Here is a 27,208-nt window from a genome sequence, read left to right as displayed (position 1 = left end):
GGTAATGTTAGGTTAATAGACAGACCGATGATCCTGAAGGGCTTTTCTAGCTCAAATAAATCTGATTCTATGAGATGAGGGATGGAGTGTGTGTAAATTGTCTGCCTTTGCTGGTGTTGTGAGAATAATCATTTAGGTGTAGGGAATTATTTTATAATTTTTTTTTGTGATGTAAGTGAACTTTGTGAAGACTGTAGGTTGTATGATGAATGTGTTTTCTAATGATGATAAATTGACAACCATAAAAGAAAATATCTTTTTACATTCTCAGTATGATGTAATTAAGAAACAGATCCCATAAGATGTTGAGACACCTCACTCTTAGTGATTTCTGCCGAATTTTTTTAACAATACAGCCATAGACATTTCAAGCGGGTCAAAATTCATTGTTGTGAAGGTTTGTTGCTCTTTTCTGTTGCACTGTGGTTTTTGGGTTTTCTGTTTTGTGTTATTACTCTTGATGTTGGTTCTGTTTTCTTTCTTTCCTGAGTCAGCTGCTGCACTAGGTGTGTGTCTCTCTCCCCCCTAATAATTTTTGGGAAGGTTTGTGAAAATTCCTTTTGCTTCACAATCTGCAAAGCAGTACAGCTTAAAGGCTGTACACTTACTACTCCATGTACTTAGTTACTACTTTGTTCTAAGAGATGCTGAGTGCCATGGTCTAGCCTTGAGCTCTGTGGTAAAGGGTTGGACTTGATGATCTATGAGGTCTCTTCCAACCTTGGTGATTCTGTGAGTATACCTGTCTCCCATTCAGCTACTGAAGGAAGCAAATTATCATCATGGGACCAGGCAGATAAGATCTGATTTACTCCCCAGCCAGCAGGAAGAGAATTTAAAGCAGTCAGAGTTATCAGAGGATCTCTTCAAATCTTCTTTCTGAAGGAGAATTTCTGGTAGTGCAGAAACGGCAAACCTGTCGGTGCTATGTGCTGAATCTGAAGATTTAGCTTACATGTAGGGCTGGAGTTGGCAGCAGGGAGCCTTAAGCAAAAGCTTAAGGAAAGAAATAGGGAGCATTCTGTCACTGGTACTCCAAAGGCTGAGACATATATGTAATAGTAAATTTCTGGTTAGAAGGGCAAAGCTGGCTTTCAGCCTCAAAAATGCACCAGCCTTGTAAATACCATAACTACTTTTTTTCCACCATGCAGGTATCTAAGCCAGTCTGCAGTAGAAGACGCGATGTTAACAGCCAACCCTCAAAACAGAGAGAAGTTAGCCACACTAAAACAAGCTCTAGGTGCTATGGGGTTCAATAGCCTGGTAAGTTACAAAAGCTTATCCTATTTGTTGCTAAAATCACCATATTACTTATTAAAAACAGGCTATAAGGAACTTTCAAGGATGAACCATTGTGGGGAAAAGTAGTGCATTTCTGTTTGTCTTTTTTTTTTCTCCTGGTGTTGAAGACCTTGAAACAATATACAGTATTAGTTTACTCCAGGGAAATTACTGTAATCACTTTTAATTAGGCACAGCACCAACAATGTAAATCATCCTCGTTCTTAAAGATTCACAAAACAGCTTCAAGGTATAATACTCTGAACAATTAAATTACGTAGATAAAAAGAAACAAGTCCCATATGACAGAAACCTCACAAAACCCGAGGGAATTTTGTCCCCTTCTTGATTATCTTTCTGTCCCTTTTAATTTTGTGGAACACAACATTCCAAATGCCTGTGCTAACAATGCCTGAAAAGAAGTGAATGAATATTTTGTCAAATAAAATTAGAGCTGGATAAATTGAAAGAGATTACTTAACCAGCAAAAAAGAAGATAGATCTGGTGTTCATCTTTAATCCAGTAAAGCTAATGAAGAAGAGAATTTGGAAAATGAATCAAGAAGATGCTCTGGAGGACAGAGGTGGGACAGGATGAGATGAAATGGGAGGTTGAGAGTAAGAGTTTGTGCAAGCTTTCTACTTCATATCTGAACACTAGAATATTTAGCAAACTCTCCATGTTTCTTGCATACATGTATACTGTCTAGCATACTGTAGCCAGGGCTCTTCTGCAAAACAAATGCATAAGCAACAGTGGTTCCAGAAGGAGGTAAAATCTTATTTATCTCTACATGGCATTTAGCATCCTAAGAAATAAGATTATGGGGGGAAAAAATGTAGCAGTCTGCTACATTACCATGAGACATGACAAATGGGCAACAGTTGTAGTAAAAAGGGGTCAAGGACTATCAGCAGAAAAATTTGAGTCTCATGAAGTTGCTTTTTAGGTGTAAGGTTGGCATCTGTGGTGATGATATGTTATGTTGTTTGGCATTCCCTAGTTAAGGTAGTAACAAATGTTCCTTGGTAACCTATGCCATCTTTTAATATGAAAAAAAACCTTGCTGGGTTTTCTTTAATGAATGTCCATGTACAAAACTGAACACATATGGTTGCATTTGACAGAATTCTTCCTTACTGTTAGTGGCTTAAGTTCTGCACCTGTAGACTTTGTAGCAAAAGTTCTTGGAACTTCTGCATTTAGCCCAGTGTTCACTGATGAGTGGATCTCTCTAACTCTTTCATTATCCTTTCTGTTCTGTTGAGGAAGGGCTTCAGCCCATAAATAACTGAATGATTATTGAATCACAGTTTATAAGCCTGAAGAAACTGCCTAAGAACACAGTATTCCTTTGGTTCCAGCACTTCAGTTTGTTCAGAGTTCTGGAGAGGATGTTAGCTGCCTTTCAGAAAAGCGTAAGCCATCCTCAAGGGTCCTCTATATCAATGCAGTGTTGGAATAATCACGTAGGAGGCTAAAAATCTGTGGTACTCCAGAGTACTGCAGGCTGATCTCTAGTGCTGGAGGTAAAAAGGGAATATGTAGATAAAACACACTTCCTGAATTTTCTACCCATTATTTCTAAGGTACACAGAAAGGTCGGTATGCATTATTCCTTGGCCATGTAGCCACATTTGATGATAGATTATCTCTTTGGAGAACTACATAAAAATTCCTTAGCAGTCTTTGATGGTATCTTGCAAAGAATGTTAATGTTTATTAAAAAAAATAGTTAAGGGAACATGTGTCTTGGAGCACAATGAGAAAGTGTTTTGGAAGATGGACCATCAACTAAACCTGAGGCCTTATCAAAATTACCAGAATAAACAGCTATTCCAGCCTGCTCTAATGCAGTACTATACAGCCACTCCCAAACCAGTTCTGAGTAAGCCAACAACCAAACAAGAAGTACTCTGTATTACTGTGCTATTTCCATCTTGCCTAAGAGGCCTTCTCAAGAAGCAGGATGTAGCAGCCTAGTTTGAATGCATGCCTGTTTGTCTGCTCTAAGAGTTAATCTTAATCAGACTTTTCCTGTGAATGTTACTTTTTTTAATCTGTAGCTTTGGTACTCTATAATAGGAAAAAAAACACACTGTTGCCATATTTACATCTATTTTGTACAGTAAGAGATTGAAGTTCTTGTCTTAAAATGTCATTTAGAGAATCAAACTTGCTTAAACATCATTGGAGGTGCTGTAATCTGTATCCCAGAAAGACTGTAGTATTTTTAATGTTCTCTGGTGATGGGCATATTAAATAGAAAAAGGAATGAGGAGAAAAGCTTCTCTTTTTTTACCTTCTGCTTTTGAAAACAATTGAAGAGTCATCTAAGCTTGGATTCAGCGTGTCCTAAATACATTGTGATCATCTTAGAATAAAGGGCTAATTCCAAATATGTTTGCAAAAGTATTTCAAGAATAACAACTTGGTCTGTTCATAATGCCTTGTAATGCTGTAGTAGATATCACATTTCCTGTTCTATAATTTTAAAGCAGTGGCATTGTTATATAACTGACTTTAAAAAAGACTGAAAATCACACAGTGGTTTCCATGTCTTAATATTTTTGGTTTGTATTTGTTTGATGATTTTTTTGCTTGAGTTTAAAAAAAGTTTAAAAAAATAAAATAGACAAAGCACCACAAAAAAAAACCCAAACCACCAAGAAAATTATTGTCTTGCTGTCGTAAAAATGAGGCCAGGGGAAATCTAGCCCTATGGCTAAGTGCTTCACAGCCTCGGAGGCATCCGAACCTGGCATACAATCATGGGGGAAAAACGTGTGGGTAAAGGAGGTGTTTTTTTGTTTCTTTTAGACCGTAACTATAGCTTTTAAAACCAGTAACTTTTTACAATTTGGAGCTAGACACCTTGTTTGCAAATAGAATTGGCTGAGGAAAAAATCAACCCTTGCTATTCCCAGACATGGAAACTGACACAATAGAAATTCTCTGTGGAGGAGATCTATTTCTTACAAAAATAATGCTTCCATTAAAGATACTTCAGTATTTTTAATCATAGTTTGAAAAGCTTTCTTAACCCAATGTGGTAGTTAGAGAGAATCTGGGTCTCCCTTAACCAAACCAGAGGGACTGAGGCCCATCCCATCCACAAAAATAATGTTGGGGGTTTTATGTCCTAGATAGGTTCCAGTTTAATTTCTAAATTTCAGTTTCCTATTAGCAGTTCACACGTGAGTACTTTTTAACTTTAGCAAGTGCCAATGATGCAAATTAATAGAACTTTTAATTTTATAAAATGTTGCCTTTCACTGGTGTGCCCAACAGATCTCTTCTTTATGTTTAATTCTGCATAAAATATGTGCAGGAGGTGGAGAACCTGTTTGTAATTCTCGCAGCAATTTTGCATCTTGGAGACATTCGCTTTACGGCTCTCACAGACGCTGAGACAGCATTTGTGTCAGACCTGCAGCTACTGGAACAAGGTCAGTAGAACGTGACCTTGGAGCATCGCCTGCCTGGTCCCTCAGCGGGACTGTTGCACTGATTCACCAACAGATTGAAACACAGTTCCAGGGAGATGAAAAACAAACAAAAAGATCATTCTGAAAACTTGTAAATGACTGCAGAAAGACTGGGATCTCTTATAAACTACAGAATTTTATGGCATCAAAGAAAATGCTATTACAAATTGTCTAATTCAAAACCATATTTGATGCTATCATTTGCCAGAAGAAATTGCTCAGTGCACTTTGTGCAGGCTTCTTTTAAAATGCTCTTGCACTGCTTGTCAACAGCTGAGCAATTTGCATTGAACAGAATGCCTTACCTTCAAAATCTGTGTCTTGAAAGGGTCTGTTGTTCCTGTGCTTTGAAGTTTGCCCTCTTGGTCACTTAAAAATCTCCTCAAAGTGGCTTGTGGACACAGAATGTCAATAAGCAGCATACCTTAACTAATGCAAGAGAAAATCTGCCAAGCCCTGGAAAGTCTGCCAAGCCCTGAGGAAAGTCCTGAGAAATCTTTAAAGGGGAAAGAAAGCTGTAACATAATATACAGATACGTTCCAACTTCACAAAGTGCTGATTATAGTAATCTGATTTTATGTGTTCGTTAATTTTGATTACTCCTATGGCAGCACTCTTTAATGTGTGGATTCTTTCACTGTTCAAAAATAGCATCTGCATAAGAAAAGGTTATAAAAAATTATGCAATGGGGCACAAATCAGGCTTTCTTTACATTGTCTTTTCCTTTCAGTGGCAGGGATGCTGCAGGTTTCACCAGATGAGCTTGCTTCAGCCTTAACAACTGATGTTCAGTATTTTAAAGGTAATCTTTTCTAAGTTTACCTTCCTATAGATCAGGCCTGGTTGGCATTTTGATCCTTCTGATTTGAGAATTGTAAAAGTAGACAATTCTTTATTTCTTATTTCTGATATAGTCTTGTCATTTGAGGAATATGTTGGATTATTTGCCATACATTGTCAGACTGGGCCACTGAGTAAGAAATGTCTTTGTAATATGGTAGATAGCAGTTTCAGTCTAATACTAATTGACTTCAGACTTCATTGATCTTACAAAAGTGTGTCAAGATAACAGGTTAAATATTAATACTAAGAATTAAAATCAACAGGAGTGTCTTGAAATAAAATAGCTGGAAAAATTCAGTAAATTCTAGTTCTGTGTGGTACTCATTAAAGGACCACAGACTTGAAAGGGACCTTAAAGATCATCTAATTATAACCCTCTTGATATAGGCAGGGACACCTTCCAGTAGAACTCATACCCTTTTCTATTGAATAAAGTACAAATATGTATGTTTGCAAACTAAAGAGCATGCAAATGTTGACAGTCTTCTCATGCTTCAGTAAAGACTTCACCCCCGAATCTAACATTGTGTATAGGTTTGGCAAAGGAGAAGTAACTGTAACTACATTTAATGTAGCTAAAATTGCATAAGGGAAGCTTTGCAACATGCTTTCATGTCCATTTTCTGCTTTCTCTCTTAGGAGACATGATTGTACGGAGACACACTATAGAGATTGCAGAGTTTTACCAGGATCTCTTGGCAAAGTCTCTATATGGTCGCTTGTTTAGCTTTTTAGTCAACACAATCAACTGCTACCTTCAAAATCAAGATGAAACTGAGAGGTAGGAGTGCCGTGACAAACAATGAGGTGTGCCATTGTGAGGTGTTCAAATGCAGATCCATAAAAGAAACATAGTTCCATCATTTAAAGCGCTCTGCACTAGCGTGACAGTGATGTTTAGTTCTGTAAATCACTGGCCATTCTTTCAGGTGGTTGACTCTGTAACACATTGCTTTATTTATTTGCTCATGTAAGGGAACATGGTATTTCATGCACTAATCTAGATTGGTGGTTTAGAATTAGTAACCTTTAAGAGCTGACAACACAGAATGGGCTAAGTCTTTCACTAAGTCAAAAGCTTCTTGGTGGTTTTTAATCCATACTTGTTCTTTCTTCCTAAAACTATGGCCTTAACAAAAGATGTTGAAAACAGAATTTTGTTCAAAAACCTTCAAATTAATGTTTACACTTCACTGAATTCTGTGTTCTAAGAATGCTCTGGATGCCTCTAGGCTACCATCTGCTAAATTCAGTGTTGTTGCTGTCCGGTTTGGTTGCTTAGGGGAAAAAGAAAGTTTAAAAAATTATAATTAATGTGCTTCAGTGAGGCAGTCAAAATACAAGCAAAAAACCAATTCTCCCCCTGCAAGAGAATCTAAGTGGCAATAGACCTAATTAGATGAACATATGCATGTGACTTATCCAAGGTTCAACATCTTACATGCCAGGATGAGCTTTCTTTTGAACAGGAAGTACAAGATATCTTGCCATTGCTGGTAAATAGAAACCCATAAATGAGGTGGAATTTCCAAAAAAAAAAAAAAATAATTTCTTCTTATGTCATATCTGTGTTGATAAGCTTCACAGTAAAAAAAGTATCTGGTTTTTTTCTTTTAAAATTCAAAGACTTAATGATCTTTTTTTTTTTCCTATCCTATTTGTAGACCAATAAGTAATAAATCCTATTTCTTTTCTATAGGCATAGCTCACAGAAAAACTCTCTCAAGCCTGAATACCCCAGAGCTTTCTGTGCATAAAAAGCTTTCCATTATTATACATATGCCAGAGTGCCTAGCTTTCAGCTAGAGGCAGAGGGAAGGCTTGTCAGTAACACAGAATGGTTTTACTTGCCTGTTTCAATTGTACAGCCCCCTAAAATTGCAGGCACCTGGACAATCAAGCTACAGCAGCTTTCCAGTCCATGTCCTAACTTGAAATACTGTGTTTAAAACAAGGAAGGACCCCAGCATGTGGTCACATTCAATTCCTCCCTGTTCATTGCTGGGGCTTGTAAAACGTGGGCTCAGCTCAGTGCATGTCTGTATCAGACAACAATCTAGCTCAAGTATTCCTAATTACAGTGATCTTACTTGTAGTGGTCATTGTGCAAGAAATCTAGACTCAGTTTATTAAAAAAAACAATTTAAAATATTTTAACTTATTTTTTCAATGTGTCATTTTGCTGTTTTGAAGTTTGAGATCTCACAACTTTCACAGAACAGGTTGTTGCGTATCTTTGTTTTTCAGTAATACAAACCTGTAATTCCTAAGTATCGTAGGAGCAGCAAATAATGAAAGGCAAAGCTGTTTGTATATTGTTTACCTTGTAATCTCCTTCTAGTGCAATCATATGCCCTAGGTGACTCTTAATTTGTGGAAAAACTTCTTAGTGGAACTACCTCTATGCATGTGCTAACTTAAAAACTATGTGATATTGAAAGTCCTCACCAGAACAGGACAGGTGTTTAATGTTGTTAGGGATGAGAAATTTACAGTAATTTTGTATTATAACTATGGACACTGTAGCCAGGTGGGAGGTGGTCTCTTCTCCCAGGCAACCAGCGATAGAACAAGGGGATGCGGTCTCAAGTTGTGCTGGGGAAAGTATAGGCTGGGTGTTAGGAGGAAGTTCTTGCCAGAGAGAGTGATTGGCATTGGAATGGGCTGCCCAGGGAGGTGGTGGAGTCACTGTCCCTGGAGGTGTCCAAGAAAAGACTGGATGAGGCATTTAGTGCCACGGTCTAGTTGACTTAGTGCCTCGGTAGGAGAGCCCTGCAGAGGGACCTGGACAGGCTGGATGGGTGGGCAGAGGCCAATGGGATGAGATTGAACAAGGCCAAGTGCAGGGTTCTGCACTTTGGCCACAACAACCCCAAGCAGCGCTATAGGCTGGGGGCTGAGTGCCTGGAGAGCAGCCATGAGGAAAGGGACCTGGGGGTACTGATAGATAGTAAGCTGAAGATGAGGCAGCAGTGTGCCCAGGTGGCCAAGAGAGCCAATGGCATCCTGGCCTGCATCAGGAACAGTGTGGCCAGTAGGACAAGGGAGGTTATTCTTCCCCTGTACTCAGCACTGGTCAGACCACACCTTGAGTACTGTGTCCAGTTCTGGGCCACTCAATTCAAGAGAGATGTTGAGGTGCTGGAATATGTCCAGAGAAGGGCAACCAAGCTGGTGAGGGGCCTGGAGGAGAGGTTGAGGGAGCTGGGGGTGTTTAGCCTGGAGAAGAGGAGGCTCAGGGGTGATCTTATTACTGTCTACAACTACCTGAAGGGGCATTGTAGCCAGGTGGGGGGTGGCCTCTTCTCCCAGGCAACCAGCAATAGAACAAGGGGACACAGTCTGAAGTTGTGTCAGGGTAGGTATAGGCTGGATGTTAGGAGGAAGTTCTTCCCAGAGAAAGTGATTGGCATTGGAATGGGCTGCCCAGGGAGGTGGTGGAGTCACCGTCCCTGGAGGTGTTGAAGAAAAGCCTGTCTGAGGCACTTAGTGCCATGGTCTAGTAGACTGGATAGGGCTGGGTGCTAGGTTGGACTGGATGATCTTGGAGGTCTCTTCCAACCTGGTTGATTCTATGATACGATTCTATGCTTGAAAAAGGGGAGTCATAGATCATAGAAGCTTTATGCTGGCTGAAAGAAGCTAACCAGCAATGCTGAGAAGACAAATTTTAGCAGGCCAAATTCAGCCTCGGGCCCCTTTCCGAACTTGAAGCTAAATATCTTAAGTGAAAGTTGAGTTGACCTGTGACCATTTGATATTTCAACTTCAGATGAATCATGCAGCTTAAGATAAAAAGAAATACCAGATCCACTCCCAGCTTTCTTCTGGTCTGGCTTACTTGTATTGTATCACCTGTTGTAGTAAATTGAGGCGTAGGACAATTCAAGATGCAAGTCAGATTAATTCAAGTACTTTCATAAACTCATGATTTGTGGTTCAGATTTCCTTCATGTACGTGTGGCCAATTCTGTCAGCAGCATCACACCTCCAGTTTGGTGCAGTTTTAATAAATCTGTGTGCAGATGCACAAAACAAATTAATTAATGTGACTAAATAAGACTGATGCATTTCAAGCCACACTTCATTCTCCAGTCAGAAACTTAGACTGTTACTACTTATCAGATTGAGTGAAGCCCCTATCAGAAATCTGAACTAAGATTTCTAACTCAGTTCTCTTGTTTTGTTGTGAAGTAGATCAACTGTATTCTCTCCATCTTCAGAGAGAGTTTACAAAGCAATACAATTACATTTGTTTAATTTTAAGAGAGACATTTTGGTATTGGCATTTTTGAGGAAACTAGTTACCTGGGTTTAACTTTTATAGTGAAGCTACTAGATTTTCATCATCAATACTGATTTATATTTACCATGAAATAGTTTACAGCAGGTTTCACACAAAATAGAAGTGATTAAAAGGAAGGGAGATGATTCTATGACCATTTGCAAAGACTAGGCTCTAGAGCACTGAACTATAGAGGATAAAAATGTTCCCAGAATTCAGCAAATTCATTGATCTATAATTTTCTCCAATAAAGTAGGAATATTAATGACAGTGTTAAATGAGACAATGCACCTTCAGAAATGTTGCTCTCATTCAAGAAAGTTACTTCTGATATAACACTAAATTATAACCATGGATGCTTGTTTAAACTGGTTGCAAGATACCTTGAAGTTGTTGCAAAGAAATTCAGTATGAAAAAACTGGTTTTCTGTAATTGGACTCTAGAATAGGAGTAGAAGAAACTATTAAAATTCTTCACAGGTGCTTATTTTTTTTACTATATTATTATTTTCACTCATATAATGATTTCCTATTCTGATTATTTTATTCTATAAAAAAAAAATCTAGGTGAACTTCTTTCTAAGTCTCTTGACTTTTCAAAGTTTATTACTATTCTACTTTTATTCAATAACTATCCTGATTTTTCAGAGCGTTCATGGTTGCCTAGATGTGCCATTTATCAAGGTACTTGATGTTAGATCTAGCCATCCAAATAAAATGTGTTAAGATGATGTTTTAAGAACACCTGATCGATTCTTTAATCCCCATAAATGTAAACTCTTCTTGCAAAATACCTGTGAACTCTTGTGAAGTGTTGTTTTTCTTTTCTGATGGATCACAGACTAATTAGGTATATATGCTTGAGAAAATCTTGATATTGTTTTCTCTGCCTACTAGTAAGTAGCAGGCATGATGTTTTATCAGGTAGTTAGCAAACAGTTTCTTTCTTATGTGGCCTGAAGATGGGGCTGATGCCAGAACGTCTGCTGTATTACAGACAAGCAAAGAAAGCTACCATTCAATTATACACTGCCGTTATCACCCGGTCAGTCACAGGAGATTTCTGTTTCAAATAGAGCATGCTCCTTCTAAAAAATTCCACCTACTTCTACATAGATACGTTCTGAAAGCTTTTGTGTTCTGACTGTGTAATTGTATCCACAGCGTAATTCAAATATTACCAGAAAGTAGCAGTGGCAACACTTATTTTGGTAAAAGAGAGATCTCATTTACAAAGTTCTTAATACATGTCATCTAATTTATAGAAGGAACTATTCTGAAATAGTTATCTTCCCAGGTTAAGGAAAAAAATACCCAACAACAAAAAAATAACAACAGAGCAGAAACTAAAATGTTTCTTTATTTTTACTGAAGTTGGTTAAGATTGCAGGAAGGACAAAAAGAATTCCTGTTCAAAATGTGAACACTTACCACTATAGGTGATGGTAGTTAAATCTTCAAAGCAAGCAATACAAAAGCATCTAATGCAATATTGCACTTAATATGATATTCTGAGATTACTTCAGTCAGGATCATTTCCAGTGTTCCATTAAACAAGGCAAAATGCTATTTTATGAAACATCAAACAGATTTTGCTTTAAGAGCTGTGAAAGAGTACATACTACTGGTGAAAGGACTATAGATGTTAAAACTATCAGCAAACACATTTCTCCCTTGCTGTCATGCATGTGAAGTTACTCAAATATTTGTCAGGTATGGAGACAGTGTTTTTTCCACTGTGTCCAACTGCTCTATCCTTCTGTGCCACTCACACCTGGGTTAGGTGATATTAAAAGAAAAATGACAGAACTTAAGCAAGATGAATGAAAGATGTGGCAGTGACATCATCTCAACAAAAATCTCAGAAAAATCTGTCCCCAAATTCTTGGAAACTAGTTCTAGTAAATCTGTGACAGGAGTGTATCCAATTGAGAGCATTCAGCCTGTTCCCCTCAAGAACTGTATTTATGACTAATCTGTCCCCTTGGGAGAACTGAAAGAGTCCTAATTAGGATTCAGAGCGTCCTCATTTGAAGCCTAGATTACATATTTAATGTAACCATAGAAATATTTCCTCATTAATCAGTATCTTTTCTAGTTTACCAGATCAGACATAAGCCTTCTGGCTTCCTTCCTGGCTACTGACAGAAGTTGGAGGAGAAGCAATAAATGTTGTAGCTGGGACAAATGAAAAGATGTGTTGGAACATCCTGCCTCAACAGATTCACCTTGCTGTTTTACCAAAAAAGGGAATCCTGTGAATTACAGGGCTGAAAACCATCTAGGGTGTTAAGAGTGATCAAATAACATCCTTTAGGTTTGTCTGAAGCAGTGAGTTAAAGGTATTGTAAAAGGAATTCTATTCACCTTACCAAGAAGCTGGAGCGAAGCTGGTGATGGGTAGGTTCAGGCTGGATGTGAGGAGGAAGTTCTTCACCATGAGATGGGTGAGACTCTGAAATGGGCTGCCCAGGGAGGTGGTTGAGGCCCTGTCCCTGGAGGTGTGGATCTGGCCAGCCTGATCTAGGGTAGGATGTCCCTGCCCATGGCAGGGGGGATGGAACTAGATGGTCCTTGTGGTCCCTTCCAACCCTGACTGATACTATGATTCTAAGATTGTGAAAAGGACCAAGACCATCTCCTGATGAGTTGTAAGATGTCTGCCAAGACAGTTGAGCAGACAGGATATTTTCTGCATATGTATTGTATTTTAAGAGTTGCCAAGAAACTTTGTGTAGTTCCATCATAATGAAGTTAGGTGTGGAAGAATTTCTAGTCTATTACAGAGACACTATAAAATATTACCAAGCGAAATGGTATTCAGAACATCACAAAAATCAAGTGAGTTATGGTTAGCATCCATGCCTGGTTTAACCTATACACAACTATGCACCTGTCTAAGACAGAAAATGTTCTTTAAGTGCTGGTAAACTGTAGTTATTCTGACTTCTCTGCTAGGAAACATTGAAATCAAAGCCTCAGTCCTCACTAAAGGTATAGCTGTTTTGTTTTTACATAGTAAATATAGAATTTCTGAAACATAGTGAGGGGAAGTGTTAATGGTGTTTAGTAACTATAAAAGAATAAAGTAAAATAAGGGACTCTTTTCAGAACAAAACTGGCTGGAATGTGTCCAGAGAAGAGTGACAAAGCTGGTGAGAGGCCTGGAGCACAAACCCTATGAGGAGAGGCTGAGGGAGCTGGGGTTGTTTAGCCTGGAGAAGAGGAGGCTCAGGATGACCTCATTGCTGTCTACAAGTACCTGAAGGGAGGCTGTAGCCAGGTGGGGGTTGGTCTCTTCTCCCAGACAACCAGCAAGAGAACAAGGAGACACAGTCTCAAGTTGTGCTGGGGGAAGTATAGGCTGGATGTCAGGAGGAAGTTCTTCCCAGAGAAGAGTGATTTGCCATTGGAATGGGCTGCCCAGGGATGTGGTGGAGTCACCATCCCTGGAGGTGTTCAAGAAAAGCCTGGATGAGGCACTTAGTGCCATAGTCTAGTTGCCTGGCTAGGGCTGGGTGCTAGGTTGGACTGGATGATCTTGGAGGTCTCTTCCAACCTGGTTGATTCCACAATTATTTTCTATTAATTCTACTAGACGCCAGTAATATGCCCTTTCATTTGTAAACCTGGACTTATTATTCATGCTTTATTTTGCCTTGAGAATCTCTTCTATGATTAGTTTAAGGAAAGGAATTTTGCTGGAATTAATATGATTGACAGCTAGCCAAGAAAAAGATATACCACTTTTCTTCTCAGATGTATCATCTGTATATAACAGAGGAAGACATTAAGAAACAAAACTAAATTAAAAAAAACCAACCAAACAAAAAAACCTAAGACAAGGTAATTTGTAGAAACAACTGATGTAGAATGCAATGCTTTTAATGCTGTGCTGTCTCTTGCCATTTAATTTTCAAGATCAGAGCAGTAATTTTATAGAGAAAATTTCTGTCATGACTGATGAGATTTTGCACATAAATGCCACAATTTAGTCATTATTGTAGAGGATACAGAGCATTGTTCTGTTATACTTGCCCTGTAGGCAAGGTATTGATTATATAAAACCTCCAGCTCTTTTCATGGTAATTTGTGCACTGTCTAATAATACAGGATCAAGATTATCAAGTGGAGTTAGTAAAAAAAATAAACCAATCAGGATATTTCTTGGAAATGTCACAGTTTTGACAGAAAGTGTTATTTCAGGAAGGCAACAGGCTGGCTGCTCAGGCTTTTATCCAGCATTTTAGAAACTAGGGCCGTTTCCCTATTTTGCCTGATTTGTAATGTGTCATTAAGTCAGTTCATTTTGGCCTTTTTCTTATAAAAACATGTCTATATTTCTTGAGAATAAAGGAGGCTAATTTGACAAAATAACAGTCATGGCACTCAACTGGGGTATAAGCAATTAAGCCTCAAATCTGTTCACTGAATTAGACAGAGAAGGGGTAAACTGTTCTGTCCATGTTAAGTAGCTCTTAACTTTTAAATATAATGCAATATTTCAGTTGTTGTGCAATATAACAATATAGCAGCTCATGTTTTGCCTTCTAGTAAGGAAGGCTACAGATAAATTACCATAAACAAATAAAATTAAATATTCTGTAATTCCAAACTATTTTTTCCCCCAAACTTTTTTAATTAGCATAATGATTCTGGCTTTTTAATTTTAGTCTGAGATCATTTGGTTTTTAAGTAGCCATTTCTTTATAAAAATGGACTGGTTTTGCTGAAAACACACCCATCTCTAACTAGGAACACTTGAGAATGAGGCTTGTATTTTAAAACATCAAGTACACTCCTTGCTAGAGGTTGAGGTGGTGAAATATCTGTATGCTTCTTGTTGTAGAAATTCCCTGGGAGTCTAACTGACCTCATGATAACCTCTCCTGCCATTCTAGACTAGATTTGTTATGCAACTTCTATGCCTGACATTTATGCACATAGCCAGTCTTGTGACATCAGTAGTACATTGAACTATTGTGCCTCAGAAATTAAGACAAACTTCTTGAGTACACTTTCTGCAGAAATCTCTGCTTGTCCCTGAGGATTGTTTTCCCAACTTGTTTTGTAATACTCAGGTTTTTTATCAATTTACTTCTTTTGCTTGTTATATGGGAATTTATTTTCAGGGCTGGATCCTTGCCTAAATAAATGATATTGTTTACAATGACTGTAATAGAACTATACTAAAGGACTTCAACAGTTCATCCCCTTTTTCTCCTTTATGTCTGTATCCTGACATACATGCAGATAGAGGAAGCATGGAACAGAGGAACAAAAGGCTGCAATATTATTTGTGTGCATGTAAATCCATACATTTACAGATTATGTTTAGTAAACTCATCTGCTTTAGAAACCATCCAGCTCCTTTCTCAGGAAGCTAAGTATTTTTTTCTTTGCTGATTGTCTTCCCATTTCAAAGAGTCTGGCTATAGCAGAAAGACTTTTGTCTTTCTGGGAGATCATTCCACTCCAAAGCAAGTCCCACTGCATTAACATGGGCAAAATGAAACAAATTTTTGACTGCAGCCTTCTTTTTATGTTTTCTAATGACACCATGAAGAAAATACAATAAGCCCAGGCCTCTCATATTAACTTGTCAAATCTTCCCAAAGCTCACAACAGTAGCAGTTCTGGCTGTCCAAGAAATATCAACTGGAAGGGCTGAGTGCAATCAAGTGATTATGAAAATTAAACTAAATGGCAATCCCTCATCTAAGCTAATAGATACCTCTGCCTTTGCAAATTGGACTTGAAAGAAACTAGGATTTTTTTCTTCTCTTACAGAATGACTACTAAAGCAATCTTTAATCCTGGAGTTTTCTGTGTTTGATTAGTTATTGGGTAGAATTTTGATTCTGTTCTATACGTTGTCTTCCGATGTATTGCATGTTTTTGATATGCAGCCTGCTTTCATCCTAGAGCTTTTTTCTTTTGAGATAACACTTTATTCACATGCTTGAATTATTATTGACTACAATATCTGTTTTTTTAATTTCCTCTTACATTTTTTTCCCAGTGACCAAGTATTTGAAATTGGAATCCTGGATATTTTTGGATTTAAAGAATTTCAAAAGAATACTTTTGAACAGGTAAGTGGCTATGTTTTGCTGAATTTACTGAAACCGTTCATGTTAATTCTTCTGATAAGGTTTTGGGTTTTTGCCAAAGTGTGTCTTTTGATCAGAATATAAACATGCATGGGGATGAAATTTTGTTCTTCCCCCTAATGCCTTTATGGGTGTGATAAGAAAAAAAAACAAACTTCAAACACAAACAACAACAAAAACCCCACAAAAACCAAAGAGTTTTGTGAAGTTATTCATCATTTTTAAAGAATCTAGGAAATAGCTCACATGATGATTTGGAAGAGGAAACAGTCTGAGGAAAATACTTCTTTCTGTCTGTTTTAATCCTTGTGGAAGTGGTACTTCTACTAGGTCAGTGAATAGGAGGACAATACACTGAAATGGAAAAAAGATCAAAAGGTCTTCAGATGCCTGGAGAAAAAAATAGCATGGAAGTGACACATTATGCTAAGTGCCATTACTGGCAGAGTCACCTCTGTGTGACCTTGGAAAATGTGTCTTTTAAAAAATAATTGAATTACAGCCATGGAAAATTAAATTTTAGCTCACTGAATGCTTAAAAATCCATTTTAATATAATGTTTAATTTTTTTTTTATTGTGGAATTCTGTCCACCTTCAATGCTAGTGTTGGAAAGCCAAAGTTCTTGAGTTATTTCAGAAAGCATTAGCAACTCTACAGAGCACACTGAAAGAGATGTCTAAGTTATTGTTCAGTTGTCCATTCATTCTGTCATGCAGCAGGAGAAAATCAAAGCATAGAATGGAAAGTCAAAGCATAGAAGAGAATAGAGATGGCATAAGCAATGACAAAGGACCCACTGTTGTTTGAAATAAGAATTTGCCCCTTCTTCATCTCAGTCAATCCATTGTTTTATGGCTCAATTTTCTCTTTCCAGAGAAACAAAGGTTGTGGAGCCACATTATTGAAGTTTGTGTAGCACATTTATATTGCTGCCCACTTTCCAAATGTTTGAAAGCACAAACAGGGTGACCTTACTTATACCTTCCAGAGAGCATGTACAAATGCAATAAGACATATTCCAGTTCCCTTCTCACAAAACTCTTTACTATTACAGTTCTACCATGTTTGAACATTTGCTGAATTAAAGACTATTGCAGTTATTGCTGAGTATGAGTGTCTAGGGGGTAAGGAATTAAAAAACCCATCTTAAACAGACTGAATATATGCCAAAAAGTTTCCATAAAGCCTATCCATTAATAATGATAAAATATTCTATGCATTTTGAATTCATCTCAAAAGTGGGTCTTTCTGGTTATTTTGCATTGACTCTGTTTTGCATTGGGTTTTTTGTCCTGAAACATAAGTTCTGCAATTGGCATGGTGAAATACCATGAATACCATGAATTTCCGAGTAAAGTTTTCTGCTTAGTGACTCGGGAACATGCTTGAAGAAAAAAAAAAATTGTGATTTAAAGTAAAATGAGTATTTATGCATAGCAAACAACTCCACCATCAGCTTTGCATTTTTGTTTCGTTCTCTCTAAGTAAATGCATTTCAAGAGACTCTTTCTGCCCCTTGACTGAATGCATTTTGTTGAGTAATACTGAGTCATTACCTCAGAAATTATTGAACTGCATTCCTGAAAAGAAAGGATAGAGGTGAGGGACTTACAGAGTTAATTTTTGTATGAACTGTATAATGTGATTAACACAGTTGATTCCTGAAGTGATAGGTTGCAGTTTCAGTGCATCAAAGCATTTTTAATCTCTACGTGGCACAGTGTAATCATGCAGACATATCCAAACAAGCCTGCACTCAAAAGCACAAGCTGTCTGGCAGTGTAGCCTAGTTTAGTATTCTGCCTGGGCTTTTTAACCCTGATGATAAACAGGTTTGTTAGCTCAGATAGGGTCTTCATGCAAAACATTGCATCATGTCTGCAAACATGCCCAATGTCAAGGCCCAGTGTTAGCTCTAAATGTTGCAGCTAAACAGTGGAGAAGGCATAAAATTTACTTTTTCATCACATTTGAATTAACATAAAATGACATTACAAAAGGAATTTGGGGAAAAATGAAGCTTTGTTTAAAATTAACACAAGACAATGCATTTTTTGTGATATGTTTGCCTGCTTTCGTCAACAAAAATAGATTATAACAGTTGTCAAGAAATGTTTTAAGCCTCCTAATTGCCTAAACCTGAGGACATTCCAAGCAGATGCATGAATATTTTTGGTGTTTTAAATCAGGTCAGCTGATAGACAGTTTAATGGCATAACTAAGGAAGTAATGTGATACTAAATCACATGTTATTTTAAGCAATTAATTTTAATAGACTGTGCTTGAATATGGTCCAGAAAGATAGAGATGGATAAACCAGGTAGAATAACTTGTCCGCTTCAGTGAGTGTGCTGGAATTTCAAGGCGTTAGAGTATTGAAATGTCAAAGGCAAATGAAGAATTGGTCCAGGAAGGGTTCATGAAGAATGCATAGGACAATAGATGTCAAATAGCTAGAAAAGTTAGTTAATTATGTCTACATCAAGTATCTGGTAGCTTCTTCAGGCTGGATGTTAGGAAGAAGTTCTTCATAGAGAGAGTGATTTCCCATTGGAATGGGCTGCCCAGGGAGGTGGTGGAGTCACCGTCCCTGGGAGTCTTCAAGAAAAGACTGGATGAGGCACTTAGTGCCATGGTCTAGTTGATTGGTTAGAGCTGGATGATAGGTTGGACTGGATGATCTTGGAGGTCTCTTCCAACCTGGTTGATTCTATGATTCTATGAATAATGTGACTGACAGCTTGCAAGGAGAAACATTTTAGAGATGTATACAAAGAAAGCAGCATTAGAAGTTAACCAGTATTAAATGTTCAGTTTTTCTTGTACTTGGCGACAATTGGGAAGCCTTCATTTTATGGAACATGTGGGCTGTGTCCTATTTGTAATAGCAGAAATAGGACATGTAATTCTAAAATAACAGTAAATAACTGTGGGGAATAAGCAGCAGTGGATGGAGTTGTTTGGCTGGGATTTTAACTTGTGGGTTTTTGTTTGATTGGTTGCTTGGTTTATGGAGAAATTTAAAAGCTGAAAGATGTGGGACACTGTTTTGTGAAAGCCACAGTTCAAGGGAGTCATTGCTCAATAAAGACTGAAGCTTCTGAATTACCAGGGCTCAGTGAGGTACTGCTCATCAGCTGAGCTATGGTAAATGACTACAGTAGACTTTCAGCTCATCTCAGTTATAGAACTGGGTGATCATTAGCTTGGGAACAGCATTTTCTGAGAGCAGCTGCATACCTGCTGTGCCAGAACAGTTTTGTACACAGCTATACTGGAACGTTGTCAGAAGCAAGCAGAGATTTATCTGTCCTGTTCTATACAGAATTTGCCTTAATTTTGTGATTCTTTCAGGAAATATGATTGCTCTATCAAAATTAGCACTGTCAGTTTTCAATATTAGCTTTCAATGTTTTCTTAGGTTTCCTTGTTTGAGCAGTAATATATTTCTTTACAGTTCAGTCTACGCTCCTTTAAACGTAGAAAATGTCTACTTCTCTTTTAGTAGAGCTTAAAACTATCTTATTCATGGCTCCTTCACAGCACAACTCCAAATAATGCAGTCAGGGAATGCTGCTCTCTGTTGTAGCATTATACTAGCATATCCTTTGACTACATGAGCATGCAGCACAGATGTAAAGAACTCAAAGCCAGTGAACATAACAAGCAACAAACAAGAGGAAAGATTGATGAAGTTGCCTGTACAGTTTCCCTCTAGTTGTCGCTAAGAAAACTGTGTTGTAGCAGAAGAGGAGCAAGAGTACCTCAGAGTAGCAAGAGCAGATTTTCTGTCTCCTGCAGTAAATCAAGTCTGTTCACAGAAATAGAGATCTTCAGTTGTGGCAGCATCAAAAAGAGCAATAATGCAGTGAAATAAGATGGACTGTAGTTTTTTCTCTCTAATGTGTTTTTCAAATGGTAAACTTAGGTCTTTCTAAATAACACATTTAACCCTTATGTGGGATTTTAACTCGGTAGACCTCTTAAAAGTTTTGCAGAAGAAAGTGTACATATATCCTCCTTTATATAGGAAATTAATTATTTACCCAAATTGGGGCACTGGTTCACTAGAACAGTCAAGTGGCTCTTGACTCCACTCTGTATCCACTAATGCACATGAACGTTATCTGTAGGATGCAGCAGAGTGCTAGGAAAGGCACAGCTCCTGTAGCAGCTCCATGCAGCACATCACTTGCAGTAGGAGCCAGGTGGCTCTGAGGAGACAGCATTGCTTGCCCAGCACAGGACTTCAGAGTCATTATGGTGAAGCAAAGTTGCTCAGGCAGCTCACCTGTGTTCACAGGAATTTTCACCTACTTTTATGATTAGGTATGGTGAGTTTTAAGTTCTCAGTATATTGTTTCTGTAGTTAATCCTGCTGAGACTTCATTTAGTTCTGTCACATGACCTTTCCCAGCAAAAATAGCCTTTACAGAATATTGTTATTGAATTGCACTCCCTCACCCACAAGACTATTTCCAGCCATCCAAACATAAGCACGTGTTGCCTATTCTGTAGATGGATAGATAAGAACAGATAAAAGTTGCATGTTTTTTTTTCTACAGTCATTTCAGTCTCAATTATAGCAGATGGGAGGAAATGTATTCATGCTTTTACCTTTTGGCCAGTGTGAAGGAATATTCCAGTATTTCATTTTATGCAGAGGAAAGCAGTCTTCTTTGGTTTTGCCTGTCCAGAGCACAGATGGATTGTCCTTGCCTCTGCACTAGCCTGTAGAATAGGCTGCTGGTGCACACTGAGCTTGAGGCCCAGCATTAAACAGGGACTTGAAGTGAGAATCGTCCACTGCAGTTCCCCCCACTGGGGCATTCCATAGCATAAGAGATAGTGCATTACTATCTTAATTTAGCCCTTAACAAGGAGAAATAACAGGTTGTATTAAAGGCCAAGCTTTGATAGCCTCCATGCACATGAAGGTTGGTTTTAATTCCTCTGTGGAGTAGCAAGAGCCAGCTGATCCCCAGCAGAGAATCATAGAATCAACCAAGTTGGAAGAGACCTCCAAGATCATCCAGTTCAACCTATCATTCAGCCCTGTCCAGTCAACTAGACCATGGCACTAAGTGCCTCATCTTTTCTTGAACACCTCTAGGGATGGCAACTCCACCTCCCTGGGTAGCCCATTCCAATGCCAATCACTCTCTCTGTGAAGAACTTCATCCTAACATCCAGCCTATACCTCCCCCAGCACAACTTGAGACTGTGTCCTCTCAGGAAAAGAGTGCCCACAGATTTAATGGAATAGCCAAATTAGTACCACTGTCAACCAAAGGTATATACAGCTGTACTCAGCAAAAGGAAAGCATCCCAAGATCCAGGAAGGCAGTCCTGAAGAGTGGGAGAAGGAGGAGCAGGATGAAGAGGAGCCTAAGCAGGAGGCTCCAACAAGATGTTCCCCCCTTCTTTTTAATGTGTGGTGATCATGATATGAGATACAGCTGTGGGCCAACTCAAGTCATCTGTGTTGGCTGACTCAGAACTGCTAGTGGCCTGCAGCCCATGGCTGGCCTGTGATTCTCTCAGCAAAACTGGTGTGTCATGAGGGATCAGCACCCTCTTGCAGTGCTGGGGCATAGTGGGAAGAGCCGAGGCTGTGCATGACACCCATCAGCAACCCTGACACAGCAAGCTGGAGTCCTGTCAGAAGCAGCTGGAGGTGAGACTGGCAACTAATGCTGCCATGGTATCCCCTGAAAACGGACTTCTGGCCAGGGCATGATGAGTGTCTTAGGAAAGCTGTCTGGGCTGTAAATGCTGACTCCTGCCCTCAGAGGCCTGGTAATCCTGCTTTAATTTGTTCCTTGGGATCTTACGTTCTGCGTGGCTCTTGCCATGGGGGTACCCTTGCTTTCTCTCCACCTCTTTGAGCTTCTTCCCAGTCTGCACACATTTTTTTTCCATTTGTGCAGAATGTTATTTGCTGTCCAGTCCTCCAGTCAGTCATTGGAGAAGCAGTGTGTGCCAGTTTGAAGCTAGCTAGAATGTTTTGCTGAGAAGAGCTATATTACAGGCCGTGAAATGAAAACAGTGGTGATGTCTACTTTGCTCACAGGCTTGCTGAGATGTGTAGGAACAAGAAATAAAAACATAGATAACCACTCGTCACTTCTGCTGCTGGCTGAGCTGCATCTCTCTAACCTCACCCTTCATTTTGGATTAATCCACTTTGCTTCCTAAGCGCCTGGCTGAACCTCCATTCTTCCTTGGGACTGAGGTAAGGTTGAGAGGGGTAGGGAGAAGGTGAAGGAGCGGTTGGGAGCCCCTCCTGGGACCTTTCCACCTTCTCCCACCCCTCTCTACTTACCCCAGACATTGCCTTGTGCCCAAGGAAGATTGGAGTGTTGGCCAGGGGGGTTAGGAAGCAGGTGGATTAATCAGGTTAGGTTAGAGAGAGAGAAATGCAGCTCAAAGTCCAGGCAGTGACCAAATGCCTTGTCTATGTTTGGATTCTTGCTCTTGTACCTCTCAGCAAGCCTATGTGTAAAATAGACATCACCACTGTTTCCCTTTCACAGCCTGTAATCTAGTTCTCACCAAAACATTCTAGCTAGCTTCAAACTAGCACATTGTGGAAGGCCAATATAGGCCTAATACATGTCCTGGCTTCCCAAGACATGGTCCCACAATTCCCTTCCTTCTGCTGAGGGAGGGGAGCAGAGAGTGGGAGAGAAGTTGCAAAGCTGGGAGACACCCAGCCTGAGGGTCCAAGACTTGCCCAGACTCGTTCTGCTTTGCAGTGGTAAAGAAGGAGCTTACTTGTGTTGGTGCAGGGCCTGTGTTTTCCCAAATAAGGGAAGCAAGCTCCTGCCTTCGCCCATGTGGTCAGTTTGAGCAAAGTGCCGTTCTGACTGGCAAGTCTCTGCGGCCACAGGAGCCATTTCACGTGGGAAAACACTAACTGGAGCCCAGTTGTAAACAACATGCTCTCTCTGCTCTGCCACATCCTGCGCTCTGCTATCGTGCTCTGCCTCGTGCTCCAGTCCAGCTTTGCTGTGTCACAAGCTTGGATGTGTAAGCTTGTTTGCCTGGAAACTGCTGTGCCTCAAGTTTAGCAGGATTAGGCATTAAGTGGCTTCACGCTGTGGCAAGAGCAAGCCACCAGCAAGACATCGTGTCTGTCTGCACACTGTCAGTCCTGGAAGGTGTAAAGACCAGGTCAGAGACTAAGCTAAACCCCCAGCCTCCTGAGAGAAGAGCCCTGGGATAACTGCAAAAGCCTCTAATAGCTTTGAAACCACCGACAGCAGCCCCTCCATGTGCTTTGGGTACTGCCTGATACTATATTGCAGCCTGGAAGTCCAGAGATACTCGCTCGTGAGTAAATACTCTAAAAAGCCTCTCTGCAATTAAAGCTTTGATTCCTTTGTGCCTTCTGCCTTAGCAGAAAGAAACCTCTCGGGCCCCCCTAGAGGACAAGCAGCATATAGACTGCAAGATTCACTTTCCACCTGCTTAAAGTGTTTATTAATGCTATTTTTTCTTAATTGTTCTTGATTGCCTGTTTCCCCTGTGTGTAAGTATCCCAACCCTGCATTCGAACCTTGTAAATAAGTTTTCTGGTGAGATTGAATATTAATAAACAATTTTCATAGTAATACTCTTTGCCTGGATATCAATATTAATATACAGATTAATTTTGCATAAGCACATATGTGCTTTTCTGTCTTTGGAGTACAGTATCATTTTGGTCTTCTCCTTGAATTTGGAGTATACTTTCTAGTAGTAAGTGGACAAATGTAGTGAAAACAGATCGAGATCTCATTGTTGGATATGAGGAATGCTTACTGCTTTTGTCAAAGACCACTGATGTATTTTCCAGATTCTGCAGTTTGGATGATACTGCAACTTGTTAGTTTAAATGCATGAACAAGGATTATTTTGTTTCTTCTAATAATATTCTAGAAGTCTTTTTAATAAAGACTTGGACAAAATGATGGTCCTTTTGTTTTTACTGAGATGTGACAGTGAGCTAGAATTAGGAAAATAGACATATAGAGCGGATTTGTTCTAAAGAGACATAGAATGGAGTCAATTAGAGGCATGTAAAGAATAGTTGAAAAATGTTTAATACAAAAAGTGCTATAGATAATCTTGAATAATGCTGAAGGGTAAAAATATCAATGTGTTTTCTTTTTTTGCTGCCATGTTTCACAGTATCACATAATTATTGAGGCTACAATCGACCTTTGACATCAAGTCCAGCCTATGACCTAACACCATCACACTAAGTGCCACATCCAATCTTTCCTTAAATGCTTCCAGAGACAGCAACTCCACCACCTCCCTGGGCAGTCCGTTCCAGTATCTAATTACCCTTTTTGTGACAAGTGCTTCCTAACATCCAACCTAAACCTCCTCTGGCACAGCTTCAGGCCGTGCCCTCTCATCACATGTTGCCTGGGAGAAGAGCCCAACACCCACCTTACTGTAACTTCCCTTCAAGTAGTTGTAGAGTGTGATAAAATCCCCCCTGTGTCTCTTCTTCTTCAGGCTCAACAACCCCAGCTCCCTCAGCCTCTTCTCATAAGGCTTTCCCTTCAGTCCCTTCACCAGTCTCATCACCTTCCTCTGGAACCCATCTAGACTCCACCTGACTTGTATAGGTGCAATTAAATACATGGTGTGGTGGTTTGGCTGTTACCCACCCCCCCACACTTTAGAAAGAACCCCAGCTAACTCAGCCGGTCTCTGGGAATATAAATGAAGCTATTTATTTACAGCAGCACAATATACAAGCAGATATTTACAGTATATACAGTTATAGACAGAAATATACAAGGTAAAAGCAATACAGAAACACAACTCCCCTCCCAGAAACCTGAGTCCCCAGGAGGGGCTCTCAACCACCCCTACACCTTCCCCCTGCCCCTCTCAACCTTACCCCAGTCCCTAGAAGAAAAGAGGTTCAGCCAAGAGGTTAAGAAGCAAGGTTATGGCAGTGAGGTTAGGGAGCTGCAGCTGAGTCCAGAAGCCAGCCAGAAAGTGAGAACAAAATGGAGAGAGTGTTCTCTAATGTTTTCTTTCTTGTTCCCATACCTCTCAGCGAGACTGTGAGGGAAGGAGACATAACCAATGTTTTCCTTTCACAGCCAATTATCTACTTTCTCTCACCAAAACATTCTAGCCTGCTTCAAACTAGCACACATGGTGTTAAAATGTAGTTTTCTGAACTCTTCATAACTTCGGGCAGAAAATAATGTCACTGTTTTATACAACATTTCATGTGGCACGAGGCAAAAGAAGTTTGAGTTTGCAAAGCTACTTTTCCTTTTCATCTGATTTCTGCATTTTAGCTGTTTTAATTATTATGTCAACCTGTGCCTAGTTTTTAATTTGAAGCATTCTTTCTATTACCTTTTTGCAGCAGCTTGTATAAAATGTTTTAATGGAGAACGATATGATCAGAAGGTCTTGCTTTTCAGCAGTCCCTGGCTGGTCCTCTGGTTTTCTTTCTGCAGAATCATTTACTCCCAGCAAAGCAAGCAGCTTTGGAGCAGCCTGCACTGCTTGAGCTTGCTTTCTGGTCTGATTTGCAGAGCCTTACTGTCATTATGGCAAGCCTGTCAATCCGAATGACAGTGTAAGTAGTATTTAAAAATGAAGTTTGCTTTCAGAGTGGTTTAGAGAGAGCAGATTTTTTTTTTCACAGCCTTCCACTGACTTTTAGGTAGTTGTACTATTCAAAAGTTGTTGCACTACCTAAAAATTAGAACAGAAATTGAGAGGCAGGGCACCACTGGAGTTCTTTTAGGGATGTGTGGACTTCTGTAGTCTTTCAACAGTCACTTATTGTGGCCATATTTTAAGGGGGTTACAAGAAAGCTGGGGAGGGAGTTTTTAGGATGTCAGGTAGTGACAGGACTAGGGAGGAATGGAACAAGGCTAGAAATGGGTAGATTGAGATTGGATGTTAGGAAGAAATTCTTCAGCATGAGGGTGGTGAGAGCCTGGAAGGGGCTGCCCAGGGAGGTGATGGAAGCCTCATCCCTGGAGGTAAGATGAGGCTGGATGAGGCTCTGGGTAGCCTGATCTAGTGTGAGGTATCCCTACCCATGGCAGGAGGGTTGGTACTAGATGATGCTCGTGGTCCTTTCCAGCCCTGACTGATTCTATGGTTGCATGTATTACTGAAAAGCACACCAGTGTGTGCCATAATACACTAATGGGTAGAATTTATAAGCATGTTTAGCAGCATAAGGTGTAGATACAATTCTTTTAACAAAATGCTATGCCTTTTATTTTTGTCAGTTAAAGCTAATGCTGTTTATTAGACCTTTGTAAGATATGATTGATAGTCCTTCCTTTTGGCTGAAATTGTGTTGTTTAATAATTTTGTGCCATAGTCAGGTCCTCAAGTACATTTATTGTTCTTATTTATTTTAGGAGGTTGGCTCATGATAAAAAGGAGGTTTGAGTTTTTATCAGCTTTTCTTGTGGAAAATGACACCTCTTTAAAGTTAAACTCATTTGTAAATAAAGATATGCACAGCCTGCATCATTTTGAAGCTTTACATATCCTGTGAAGTATAAACTTGTAATGTTTGTATTCTAGAATAATAATAATAAGCTTCTTAAAAGATTTTGTAATTAGAATTCAAAAAGTGACCAGTAATGGTTACTTTCTCTGCCACAAAGCTTAAAAAAAAACCCAAAAAAGTCTTTTTTTCCACAAAATAAGTGGGAAATGCAAGTCATTTGCATACTTTAATTGTTACTAAAATAACAGTCCAAATCCTTATCAATCCCACTTTTAAAACGTAGTTTTATTCAAGGTTGTGTTTTGTCTGCACAGCTATGTATTGGCACAGATAATTAGTAAGAGGCATTTGGTTATAAAATGTTTTGGTGGGTTTTATTTCTTCCTGTTATTCTCGCTGTTTCAATGTATAACAAGTGCAAGTTAACTGTACTCACAGGAGGTGTTAATGGAAAATTCAGGCAGCTATTGCACATGGATTCTTTTTCTCATCTGAAGGTTAAACCATGTGCATTTAGGATTGATTTAAATACCTCATATTTTTGAATATGGCTTATTTGTGGGATTGCTTTTACACACTTTGTCCACGGAAGATGTAGTGTAAAGCCAAAACAAATACATGACAATTGCAGTCTGGAAAGAGGCTGAGTGCATCATTCCTCATATAAGGCTTCCTCCACCTTACTTGGAGT

General features: G+C 39.2%; 1 protein-coding gene across 4 annotated transcripts in view; it reads left to right on the top strand.

Moving 5' to 3' along the window:
• The window catches only part of MYO16 (myosin XVI), a 438,909-nt gene that overhangs the window by 296,950 nt on the left and 114,751 nt on the right, over window positions 1-27,208 (top strand). For all 4 annotated transcript variants that reach the window (XM_064143768.1, XM_064143767.1, XM_064143769.1 and 1 more), the window contains 5 exons: window positions 1,155-1,266; window positions 4,617-4,734; window positions 5,506-5,577; window positions 6,258-6,399; window positions 15,926-15,998. In XM_064143768.1, the coding sequence (XP_063999838.1) occupies window positions 1,155-1,266; window positions 4,617-4,734; window positions 5,506-5,577; window positions 6,258-6,399; window positions 15,926-15,998 (517 nt within the window). The remainder of the gene's footprint in view (window positions 1-1,154; window positions 1,267-4,616; window positions 4,735-5,505; window positions 5,578-6,257; window positions 6,400-15,925; window positions 15,999-27,208) is intronic.

This window comes from Pogoniulus pusillus, chromosome 5, assembly GCF_015220805.1.
Source record: "Pogoniulus pusillus isolate bPogPus1 chromosome 5, bPogPus1.pri, whole genome shotgun sequence".
NCBI classification, from domain to species: domain Eukaryota; kingdom Metazoa; phylum Chordata; class Aves; order Piciformes; family Lybiidae; genus Pogoniulus; species Pogoniulus pusillus.
Note: the sequence above shows the minus strand (reverse complement) of the source record. Positions and strands in the feature narration are given on the sequence as shown.